We start from the raw sequence: 13,039 nt of genomic DNA, 5'->3' as shown, positions 1-13,039 counted from the left end.
TGGCTGAGTCCCTTTGTTATTCATCTGAAACTATCACATTATTAATCATCTATCAGTTCAGTTCAGTCGCTCAGTCGTGTCCGACTCTTTGCGACCCCAGGGAGGTGCAGCACGCCAGGCCTCGCTGTCCATCACCAACCCCCTTAGTTCACTTAGACTCATGTCCATTGAGTCAGTGATACCATCCAGCCATCTCATCCTCTGTTGTCGCCTTCTCCTCCTGCCCCCAATCCCTCCCAGCATCAGAGTCTTTTCCAATGAGTCAACACTTCGCATGAGGTGGCCAAAGTACTGGACTTTCAGCTTTAGCATCAGTCCTTCCAAAGGAATCCCAGGGCTGATCTTCTTCAGAATGGACAGGTTGGATCTCCTTGCAGTCCAAGGGACTCTCAAGAGTCTTCTCCAACAGCACAGTTCAAAAGCATCAATTCTTCGGCACTCAGCCTTCTTCACAGTCCAACTCTCACATCCATACACAACTACTGGAAACCATAGCCTTGACTAGATGGACCTTAGTCGGCAAAGTAACGTCTCTGCTTTTGAATATGCTATCTAGGTTGGTCATAACTTTTCTTCCAAGGAGTTAGTATCTTTAATTTCATGGCTGCAGTCACCATCTGCAGTGATTTTGGAGCCCCCAAAAATAAAGTCTCACACTGTTTCCACTGTTTCCCCATCTATTTCCCATGGAGTGATGGAACTGGAGGCCATGATCTTCGTTTTCTGAATGTTGAGCTTTAAGCCAACTTTTTCACTCTCCTCTTTCACTTCCATCAAGAGGCTTTTTAGTTTCTCTTCACTTTCTGCCATAAGGGTGGTGGCATCTGCATATTTGAGGTTATTGATATTTTTCCTGACAATCTTGACTCCAGCTTGTGTTTCAAAGTCCAGCATTTCTCATGATGTGCCCTGCATAGAAGTTAAATAAGCAGGTGACAATATACAGCCTTGACGTACTCCTTTTCCTATTTGGAACCAGTCTGTTGTTCCATGTTCAGTTCTAACTGTTGCTTCCTGGCCTGCATACAGATTTCTCAAGAGGCAGGTCAGGTGGTCTGGTATTCCCATCTCTCTCAGAATTTTCCACAGTTGATTGTGATCCACACAGTCAAAGGCTTTGGAATAGTCAATAAAGCAGAAATTGATGTTTTTCTGGAACTCTCTTTATTCCAATACAAGATAAAAAAGTTTAAAAAAAGAAAAAATGAAGTTATAGAGTAAAAAATTTTTAACTGACATAAATTCCTCTCAATCCAATTAGACTATTTACTGAAATTTTTCTGTATAGACCTTCTGAAAACACACATGAAAACAACTTCCCAGGTACAAATCATTATAAAGTTAAGGTTTTATAATAGGTATGTCTTCCAAAAAATGTTATATTATTCTGTTTCTTCCTTTCTAGTATGAGATGTAAGTTTTAATGTATTTTGTAAGAATCACCACGTCTTAGAAACCATTTTGCTTATTTTACTTTTATTTTAACATATATAAAAGCAGCTTATAATTGCACTGGATACAAAAGACAAACAAATAAACACACTTTATTGCACTTAGGAAATATTTCACATGAAGTATTGCACATGATATAATTGTGTCAGGAAAGCCACAAATTGATAAGCAATAGAACTATTATTATTCCAGATTTGAACAATACAGACCTTCCTGATAGAGATTTGCCACACCACATATTGCACAGTTTCCAACACTTTTATCTGTTTTACAAATATTCCTCATATTCTTTTTGTCCTTATCTTTGTGAGAGACTGTATATAAGGCAATACTTTATATACCTTTGAAAAAGACAGGCTTACAGTGAAGAAGTGAAAAGAATAACATAAATACCTAACCATCCCTTTCTTTGTGGGAGAAATTACAAAAAAAAAAAAAAAAGAAAGAAAACGACAAACTTTTTTAAAAAGAGAGAAATATTACAAAGCTTCATTTCATAAACATTTGTCCGTTTGCTAATGTCCTTGGAGTTAGTAAAATGCATTTAGACTAAATCTCTGCACTACCAGTTAGAATTTTCTTTGCTTACATTCAGTTTTAATACCACCATCGAATTCCTTCATACAGTACAAATGCATGAAGGGCATATATTGTTTGTAGTCATTCAACAATAAATAATAACTCTAAACCTAGTTATTTTATTATCTCTGAATCAAAAAAATATAAAGTGCACTCAAAAGCTTTGCAGTCATTTATCTCATCCTTGGACAAGATTTATCAGTCAACCTGTGACACTTTCAGATCATGGCAGGAGTACTCCGTAATGCATACATGCCTGGAATTTTTCTCCGTTTTTTCTAGTCTTGTGTGGAAGAAAGTTTCCCAAATAATACGAAGGTTTGTTTGTTTGCTTGTTTTCACAAAGTCTTAATGGGAAACTTCTGACCAGAGAGAGGCATTTGCCCACACTTGTCACATTTCCTAGAGTTCCATGTTAAAATGTCTACAAGCAAATATGATTCCTCTTTATTTGGAGGGTTTGCTACATATCCAGTGTAAATTCTTGTCACATTCTCTGCTGCTGACCTCTGCACTGTTCAGAACTGCACAGTTCTCAGACCCCGTAAGGTTGAACCTGTCAAACAGTAAAGAAACCGGAATTAGTTTCAGCCCATCATTTCCGTTCAGTTATATGAAAATCAACTTTGTGGTGGTGGTGATAGCTTCTGCTTTTTTTTTTTTTTTTAAGCTGGAATGCATGAGGCAAGTACGCCAGTCAAATGATCACAGAACAATCTGTAGAGACAGTAGACAATGATGGAAAAGAATAGTATGTGGAGAGAAGATACAAACATAAGAGTAAAGGGCTCCATTCATTTGGCTGGTGTGTCACTACAGGAGTGACTCTTGTTCATTTTTGAGTGCACAGACCCTTCAAGAAACTTCCCAGAAAGTGCACACATTCAACAATCATGCATATTAGTTCATACAATTTTGGGGGGTAACAGCCCCTGGTGCCCATTTGTGGATGTGGGGCATACTAAAGATTCTTTTTCTAGAGATTTAAACTAGTTCTCTGAATCTCTCATTTTCATGAAACTAGAGACCTAGCAATTCATTCACATCTGAGTGACAAAGATTAACACTAAACTTATACAGCGTCCTTCAAACTTGAAAATGTACAGGTAATGGAAATAAAGTCAGCATCTTTAATTTTGGGGCAATTTTTCTCTCAGATCCACAGAAGCTTCTAATTACCAATAGGTATTGGAAATATTGTTTTTTATCCCTGTGAATATGAGAACTGGAAAAGTTAAAAGTTAGTTCCCAAAACTAACTTGTCAATAAAATACAAATATTAGATTGGAACTTTTTTTTTACATCATCATAATTATACCTGGAATATTTGAATCTTATTTCACTAGAATTTACTGAGATCAAATTATTAGAAGTACTTATTGTATGAACTCCAAGCAGATAAAAAAGGATAATATTACTATTAAAGCCCTTCTTTAAGAATTCCATAATTTAGCTGTCCTCAACTATTTTGGTACCAGGGACAAGTTTCATGGAAGATAATTTCTCCATGGACTGGGGCAGGGGGATGGTTTTGGGATGATTTGAGCACATTACATTTATGGTACACTTTATTTTATATATATATATATATATTTTATCAACTCCACTTGGAATCATTGGGCATTAGATCCTGGAGGTTGGAGACCCTTCCCACAGAGTATAACATACAAAAGAGAATATTAAAGCTCTGCTTCTAAGAGCACAATCCTCATAAAGAACAACACTTAAAAAAAAAAAAAAAAAACAGAACAAGAAAGCTGCCAGCTTTGGGAGCTGGCAGCCTTGGGAGCATAAAGAGATATCTTGAAACTCACCAGTTGTTAAATTCTTGGCCATTTGACCATTTCCACGTCTGGCCAGCTTCATTTCTCAGCCCGATCCAGTGTTCAGCTCTACCCATATATTGTTTTAAAAAGTTCTTGAAGGAAGAACAAAGGAAGTGTATGTTAAACCACTCCTCCTGATAAGTATGTAATAAATTCTGTTTCTCAAATCTGCAACTAGTAAGCAGTGTAGCTCAGTTAATCTTTTGTATTAACTCGATGAACAGGGAGGCCTGGAGTGCTGCGATTCATGGGGTCGCAAAGAGTCGGACACGACTGAGCGACTGAACTGAACTGAACTGAACGATTAATAGTGCTATGTGAGTTCAGCTCATTTGGATTTCTGATCTTTGAAGCTAAACACATCACACTTAAAGACTACACTGGACTCTCATTTGGACCTCAGACTGATCATGTGGTTTTTTGTGACTAAGTTTTCCCGGGTCAGAGACAGACAGAATATCTACACTTAGAAGGAAACAGAAGAAAATCACAGATTAGCTATATAAAATAAAAAAGAATAGCAATACTTTATGGAATTCTTTTTGAATGCTATCTTACCATGTCCTCTTTAGAATCAATGACAGCAAGAGTGGCATCGTGTTTGGAGCAAAAGTTTTGGGCCAAGGTCCAGTTCTTTGTTTTCTTGGAAATAAGATAGCATTTCCCCTTGTGTCCAATCCAATCATCTGAGCATGGAAACACATGGGTGTTTGGTGGCGCTGATGACACATGTTGTCCTGGACAGTTGTACTGGCCCACTGTGAACATAAAAATTGTTTGTTTTAGCAACACATGGAACCACATACCCATAGGGTACAAAGTAGTTCAGGGATACTCTACTAGGTGACAAAGGAAGAGACAAAAGAAGATGAACTAAAAAAAATTTTATGGAAGTATAGTTGACATACACTATATTAGCTTCAGGTGTACAGCACATTGATTCAGAATTGTTTTAGGTTATGCTCCATTTAAAGATTTTTTTTTTTAAAAAAAAGGAAGGTAAATTCCGTAAAGAGCAAGAAGGCAGTTTTTCACTTTATCTGATCTCTTATTGTACCTCATCATCATTGTATAAGTTCTAAGAAATAAGAGGGAGTCAGTTCGGTCAGAAAGTGGAGGGGAAGTTTAAAAATCTTGAAAATAGTCTTTTGATTCTAGTTGAAAACAGGTATAAGGTATTGGGGTTGGCTGGAAAGTTGGTTTCAGATAACAGAAAAGCTGAATTTTGTGGCCAGCCCAGTATATTATAAATTTCAATTAAGGTTTTGCATCTGATTACAGAGGAGGAATAATTTGAAGATGTAATAGATATAACTCTATATGGCAAGGTGGAAGAGAGAATATTAGCAGGGTAGCAATTCAGAATACAAAAAGGTTTATGGCTGGGGATGTATCCTAACATTGTAAAATTTCATGTGTGTATAAAACACAAATGAATCTTGGTATAGCTGTATGTTTCAAATACCATAACAAAACTAGCTCTTGGAAGCTTCTGGATATATTCTTAATTATCTCAATTATCCATACCCACTATTGTGTGCCTTTTGAGATAAGAGACTATCCAATTCCTAATTAATCTATGGCTTAGATATCATTTTTTAATCAACAATGAATGGGCAGCCTACATTTTTCCAGTTAAATATCGATTTGTTTAGACTCTAAATCAACCCCTTTTGTTCCAGAGTTAAATATCTTCTCACATGTAATTTTATCCCATGATATTATATTAATCATAAAAAATCTTTAATAGTTCTAAAGCATTAAAAACTAGAAAAGTGTTGTATCACTTATCTAAGGAATGTGGAACCATATTTTATATTTCCTAGGAAATTGACCATGTATGAAAAATGAGATGATCTAAGATTAATCAGAATTTTTGATGAACTCATGAAGCGCAGACTCACCTGAAAGAGCAACGAGAGCTATGATGAGAGTGGTAATGAAGACCACGTTTACTACAGCACATGGGATAGGAACTTGAATTGATCCTTCATGATATGTTGCAGAGTAAGTCCCAGTGGCATGACCTGAAGAGAGAAAGTGGATGATTAGGCAGGCTATAGAAGTAAGAAAGAGACATTTGATTTTCTCTTGAGGCATTAAAAAAAATATTATATGTCTCCCTACTTTCTTATATAAAATGTACAAGTTACGTTTCCTCAAATTTTGAATAAGTTATTTTTGGCTAGAAATGAAACAATCCAGTCACAATAATGAGATTATAAAATATTTCCCAAAATATGTACTCAGTAGCTATGAAAATTCAACATATATTATAATTGTATTCTTTAAGGTTTAACTAGACAGAGATGCTGCTTTCCTTCAAAGCAATTTACTATGCAATGGATGTTAAGACAACATTTGCCTCTTCTGAACGTTGTTTTTCCCAGCATAGGCCTGCTTTCAAATTTTCAAAGAGAAGACTTTACTTCACTCCTATCCGGTTCTATTTCTCTCAACTTGTTAAAGCATATCTTTATTTTCTCATCAGCATACAACTATTACCAGAAGCAGCGCTTGGTATTTAGGGTAGCAAGTTCAGAGCTCTCTGTCTAGTTTCACTTCTCACCATGTGAGACTCAATGAAGGGGCTCAAACTCAATGCAGAAACATCTCTGGCTCCTCAGCAGGTATCAACACATCCAAGTAGCTCACGGATGTCAGAGTCCATTGGCTTATCCAGTGGACTCACACTGTTGGCTTGGACATCCAGTGGGTAAGCTGTGGAGGTGATTCTCTGATTTTAAGTTATATCATTAGTTCATTAGTTAGGGCTATTGTTATTCACAGTTTGTTTTATCACCTAGGCAACAAACCACTCCCCTAAGAGTATACTTCCGGTTTGGTTACAAGCCCTGTCCATTAATGGAGAAATTTTAAAACAAATCCTCTAGTACATATTGAATCCCCCAAGGGTGGTGCTCAAAGATTGTTTACACTGATAAAGCTACAAGAGCAGCATAGACTAAATATTCATAAATCAAATATTCAATAGAAGATTGGGATGATTTCAGGACAAGTTTAGAATTCCTACAATTAATTCCTTCTTATTTAAACTATGCTATTATTGAATGGTTTCCTTGTTCTTTTTTTTCTTTTTTAATATACTTTTTTCTTTCAGGAAACTCAGCTGAGTCATCAAGTTATGGGTATCTGGTCACCAAAAATTTTGTGTGGTTTGCAATATCTACACTTGATTTTGTGTTCCTAAGTGAAAGACAGTTTTACCTGAGGCAATGAATGCTTTTCTAAAGCAAACCACACTAGTAGACACATATTCGGTAAACAACCCCCTCCTCTAGATATTTTCACCTCTGTTGTTCAGAACACATTCTTTGTTACTGGATAATTGGGTTTACAAGTAAACTCTAGTTCCTACCTTCTAGTGTTTGGGGCACCTCATTAACATGAGAGGAAGAGAGAGAGAAATGAAATAAGTCAAGAAAGTTCCACCAAGAAAGTTATTGGAAAACAATGGGAAAATCCTGGTGACAAGAGATGAAAAGGTCTATGGATAGATTAGACAAACAGAAACGGAAAAAAGTGATATAGCAAAGGTAATCATATTTTGATGAAAAATAAAAGAAAGGAAGAAAAATGTCTGATTCATATAGAATTCGAAGTCCACAATTAGATGAAATAGAAAAGTGAGTGCCAAGGAAGTGATGCTTGCAAATTGTGGTGCTGGGGGACTCTTGAGAGCCCCATGGAGTGCAAGATTGAACCAGTCAATCCTAAAGGAAATCAACTCTGAATATTCACTGGAAAGACTGATGCTGAAGCTCCAATACTTTGGCCACCTGATGCAAAAGGCCCACTCATTGGAAAAGACTGTGATGCTGGTAAAGATTGAAGGCAGGAAGAGAAGGGGGCAGCAAAGAATGAGATGGTTAGATAGCATCGCTGACTCAAGAGACATGAATATACGCAAATTCTGGGAAACAGTGGAGGACAGGGGAGCCTCACATGCTGCAGTCCATGGGTTCACAAAGAGTTAGACACAACTTAGTGTCTGAACAGCAACAACAACAAATAGAAAAGTGAAATGGAGGGAAAGAGCACCCATAGGACTAGAGAAGACGATTGTGTTTTCAAGAATTCTTTATGAAGTTCTCAAAATAAATTGCCTTTGGACACTATAAATATTCAGATGCTTATATGGCTATTCTCTCAAAGTCTGGAAACCTGTGTTCCCAGCAACTGGAGGATGTTTTCTTGAAAACACAAGATAAAGCCCACGAAAAGCACACAATGGTACAAGGTTCAGCCAGTCAAGAACATCATTATTTATATGAAAAATAGAATTCTCTCACATAATAAATAAATTTAAATTTAAAAATTTAAAAAGAAAAATAGAATTTTTCATAAAGAGAGGCAGTGCTTCCTAGGGGATATCCAGATGGTTATAAAAAATTGTTCACTGGGCTAGGGAGGGGATTTTCTAATTAAATCTGAAAAACTGAGATGGTATAAAATAAAACAAAGAGACAGATCTTTAAGGAGTTTCTAAAATTCACCTTTGTGATTTCCTTTCATGTCTCAGGTATTCTGTGTTCACATAGATAAAGAAATATTTACTTCTTCCCACTTTCTCTTGTGTCCTGCTCAAATGGAACATAGACAAGTTTTTCCACAAAAGGCAAGCTTGATTTTCTCCCTAACTCCTGGTATATATCATAGATAGATAGATATAAACATAGAAATAGATATTACCAGTATTTAGAGAAAAAGAATTGACCTACTTTGTGGTTCTCTTTTCAGGTGCAAGGAGCTGGTCTCTGTTGCAGAAAAATCTTCAGAATTCATCTTTATCCTTGTCACAATCACCCTGGTTAATCCCAGGTGGAGCCAACCTACAGTGAAATTCTCTGCTGGAGCTCTTGTTCTGTCTCTGTGTCTTTGAGATACCTCAACGTTTATATTCAGCTATGTTGTCTCCACCCCCTTCCTCTCACCTCCTAGTCGCTCAGATACTCCTGTTCTCTTTAATTTATGCTCCAGAGGCCCAGACAGTTTACAATGTGTTGTTGTGGTAAGCTATGGGTTTCCCCTGCCATCTGAAATGTGCTTTCTCACAAAGGTAGGTGCAGTATGAAGAGGCAAGCAGGAATTTCCCAGAATCTGAGATATCCTTTTTAAATTTGTAGAAAACAAATAGTTTAGGAAATAGAATATCCAAGTAAAGAATTAAAAGTTAGAGATTCCTATATTTGAGATGGAAATAATTTGAAGAGTCATTTTTCCCTGGAATCCCATTCATTCATTAAATCATAAGTTTAACAACTAATATTCATTGAACATCTGCTATGAACCCAACACCATTTGGGGTTAGAAGATTTATTGTTGGCTAAAAGATTTAAGACATCTATCCTCATGGATCTTTCTCCAGTCTGGAAGTGTTTTACTTAGTGCACTATAAACTGGCTTTTAGAAATGTGCCGTTCACTTCTTCCCTGGGAACTAATTTCTTAAGTCATCTAGTTAGTAAGTTATCTAGTAAGTAGTTGCTTTAATGCAGGAAATAGAAACTTTGTGGCTGGAACTTCCTTTCTATGTTCTAAAATTGTTTATCTTAAACGATCAATTTCATTTATCTCCTCAATTTTCATGTTATATATTACTGTCATTACCCACTCCAGTGTTCTTGCCTGGGGAATCCCAGGGATGGGGGAGCCTGGTGGGCTGCCGTTTATGGAGTCGCACAGACTCGGACACGACTGATGCAACTTAGCAGCAGCAGCAGCAGCAGCAGCATGACTGTCATTTGGACTGCCTTATTTCCCCTTAGTAAAATCTTTTTATCCTATTTTTCTTCCATTTGCTAGATTAGAGTATAATAACTATAAAAATATATTACCATAGTATCAATGTCATCCAGGTAAGTTATTAAGCTCAATGCAAAATAAATGCAGAATGTCTATATCTGGTGATTTAAGGAGAGGATCAAAATACTGCTCTACTTAATAATTTTAGTATCCTCAAATTTTGTCATTAATGTGACTTGAATAAAGATATTCTGTTTTCAGAATAAAGCCTTTGTGAAAATGCTATGGTCAAGTGGGTGGGAAATTGACATCTACTGTAGGCTTGGGCTTCTTTTGTAGCTCAGTTGGCAAAGAACCTGTCTGCAATGCAGGAGACCCAGGTTCAGTTCGTGGTTTGGGAAGATCCCCTGGAAGAGGAAATGACAAACTACTCCAGTATTCTTGCCTGGAGAATTCCATGGACAGAGGAGCCTGGCAGGCTACAGTCCATGGGGTTGCAAGAGTCGGACACTTATCAAGTACACCACCACTGTAGGCTGCTGCTGCTGCTGCTAAGTCGCTTCAGTCGTGTCCGACTCTCTGCGACCCCATAAACGGCAGCCCACCAGGGTCTGCCATCCCTGGGATTCTCCAGGCAAGAACACTGGAGTGGGTTACCATTTCCTTCTCCAGTGCATGAAAGTGAAAAGTGAAAGTGAAGTCGCTCAGTAAGTGTCCAACTCTTCGCAACCCCACGGACTGTAGCTTGCCAGGCTCCTCCGTGCATAGCATTTTCCAGGCAAGAGTACTGGAGTGGGTTGCCATTGCCTTCTCCACCACTGTAGGCTAGTAATTACCATTTACTGTAGGCTAGTTAGGAAATTACCATTTACTGTAGGCTAATTAGATAATGCAAAAGGCATGGGCTCAATCCCTGGTGAAGAACTAGGATTCTGCATGCCATGTGGTGTGGCTAAATATTTTAAAAAGAGGAAAGCAAATACACACTTGATCCTCATTGCTATGTGTCTCTTCCAATGGAAAGCAGGGCTTTTCAACAGCGTATTGGGTGAACACAGAAATCATGTTCCAGTTCTACCATTTTCAAATGTTTGTTTTCCTCTCTGATGATGTCCATGTAAGTGTGAAACTAATTTTTTATAACTGGACACTGACTGCCTGTGAAATTTGAATACTGTAAAACAATTAGCAGACTATGAGCAGGAGAAAGACTGCAGTCTTAACAGGTCGATAACTCCAACAATGGTCCCTCTTGTTCCTCATGGGCCAGCTATGCTATCACTCTGTTCCTTGAAAATGATAAACTTCTTTTCATTTTATAGAAAGTACTTTTTCTTTTGTTTCCTTTGCTCTCAGATTTTCTTATGGCTATGTCTTTTTTCTCATTTATATTTACCTCACATGTGCCCAGTAAGATCTTCCATGAACACCTGAACAAATTATCTTCCATAGCCAAAGAATGCTCAAACTACTGCACAATTGCACTCATCTCACATGCTAGTAAAGTGATGCTCAAAATTCTCCAGGCCAGGCTTTCAAGTTGGTTTTAGAAAAGGCAAAGGAACCACAGATCAAATTGCCACCATCTGTCAGATCATCAAAAAAGTAAGAGAGTTCCAGAAAAACATCTGTTTCTTCTTTATTGACTATGCCAAAGCCTTTGACTGTGTGGATCACAATAAACTCTGGAAAATTCTGAAAGAGATGAGAATACCAGAGCACCTTACCTGCCCCTTGAGAAATCTGTATATAGGTCAGGAAGCCACAGTTAGAACTAGACATGGAACAGCTGACTGGTTCCAAATAAAAAAAGGAGTACATCAAGGCTGTATATTGTCATTCTGCTTATTTAACTTTTATGCAGAGTATATCATGAGAAATGCTGGACTCATTGAAGCACAAGCTGGAATCAAGATTGCCGGGAGAAATATCAATAGCCTCAGATATGCAGATAACACCACCATTATGGCAGAAAGTGAAGAGGAACTAAAGAGCCTCTTGATGAAAGTGAAAGAAGAGAGTGAAAAAGTTGGCTTATAACTCAGCATTCAGAAATCTAAGACCATGGCATCCAGTCCCATCACTTCATGGCAAATAAATGGGGAAACAATGGAAACAGTGACAGACTTTATCTTTTTGGGCTCCAAAATCACTTCAGATGGTGACTGCAGCCATGAAATTAAAATATCCTTACTCCTTGGAAGGAAAGTTATGACCAACATAGACAGCATTTAAAAAGCAGAGACATTACTTTGCCAACAAAGATCCATTTAGTCAAAGCTATGGTTTTTCCACTAGTCATGGATGGATGTAAGAGTTGGACCATAAAGAAAGCTGAGCACCTAATAATTGATGTTTTTGAACTGTGGTGTTGGAGAAGACTCTTGAGAGTCCCTTGGACAGCAAGGAGATCCAACCAGTCCATCCTAAAGGAAATCAGTCCTGAATAGTCATTAGAAGGATCAATGCTTAAGCTGAAGCTCCAATACTTTGGCCACCTGATGTGAAGAACTGACTCATTTGAAAAGACCCTGATGCTGGGAAAGATTGAAGGCAATAGCAGAAAGGGATGACAGAGGATAAAATGGCTGGATGTCATCACCGATTCAGTGGACATGAGTTTGAGTGTACGCCGGGAGTTGTTGATGGACAGGGAGGCCTGGCGTACTGTGGTCCATGGAGTTGCAAAGAGTGGGAACACCTTCGGGGCTAACTCAACTGAGTCACTATTATCTCAGTCTTTTAGTTTATAGAACATATCATCATCTGAGATTTTGTTTTTAATTTTTACATAAATGCATATGTAAACTAGTAATTGTTTTGTTTACTTCCCTCACTGGGACATAAGGTCTTTAAGAGAAGGGACTTGGCTGTCTTTTACAACAATGCATCTCTAGTACCTAGAATAGAGCTTAGAACACAGGAGTTCAATGAATACTTGCTGGATGGATATATGAAATAATGTATGTGACAATCATCTCAAGTACTTGTTAACCTATGCAGATTTGCAGATATACAACTCTACTGGACTTTGGCTTTGTTATGTGTACAATGAAAATATTAGTATCCAACTTATAAGGCTTTATAAAGAAAACATCATAAATGGGAAAATTAGTTTTCTACCACTGTGTTTGTATAGATTAGGCCTTTAATAACTGAAGGAATAACAGTTTGATTCAGATCATGGAAAAGAAAAATTCCTCCTTTGATAGAAGATGTTAACAGATAATAACTGAGCAGTCACAGTATAGTTGCTGATATGCTATAATGTGACTCTTGTCTGTCTAGACTGCAAATGAGAAAGTTGTCTCTTATAACCAACTCTAACAGCTTTTGTGACACTAAAACACTTTTTTGTGTTCAAGCTTTTTTGTTTCTTCAGTCATAATCAGGTGAATGGATACTATACATATATAC

At 37.4% G+C, this 13,039-nt stretch overlaps 1 protein-coding gene across 1 annotated transcript; it reads right to left on the bottom strand.

Moving 5' to 3' along the window:
* Nucleotides 1-1,459: 1,459 nt before the first annotated feature.
* Nucleotides 1,460-8,750, bottom strand: CD69 (CD69 molecule). The gene is made up of 5 exons (XM_004006885.5): nt 8,600-8,750; nt 5,762-5,884; nt 4,416-4,615; nt 3,846-3,949; nt 1,460-2,587 (listed from the first exon to the last, which is right to left on the bottom strand). The coding sequence occupies exons 1-5, from the start codon at nt 8,661-8,663 to the stop codon at nt 2,479-2,481; spliced, it is 600 nt and encodes a 199-aa protein (XP_004006934.1). The 5' UTR covers nt 8,664-8,750; the 3' UTR covers nt 1,460-2,478.
* Nucleotides 8,751-13,039: the final 4,289 nt, after the last annotated feature.

The sequence above is a fragment of the Ovis aries genome, chromosome 3 (genome assembly GCF_016772045.2).
Source record: "Ovis aries strain OAR_USU_Benz2616 breed Rambouillet chromosome 3, ARS-UI_Ramb_v3.0, whole genome shotgun sequence".
Lineage (NCBI taxonomy): Eukaryota > Metazoa > Chordata > Mammalia > Artiodactyla > Bovidae > Ovis > Ovis aries.
Note: the sequence above shows the minus strand (reverse complement) of the source record. Positions and strands in the feature narration are given on the sequence as shown.

Coding starts and splice junctions, on each gene's coding strand:
- CD69 (XM_004006885.5), bottom strand. CDS start 8,663: ATGAATTCTGAAGATTTTTCTGCAACAGAGACCAGCTCCTTGCACCTG. Junction 3,950..4,415: donor TTGATTCTAAAGAGGACATG/GTAAGATAGCAT, acceptor TCTTCCTTCAAG/AACTTTTTAAAACAATATAT. Junction 2,588..3,845: donor GGCCAAGAATTTAACAACTG/GTGAGTTTCAAG, acceptor ACTGTTTGACAG/GTTCAACCTTACGGGGTCTG.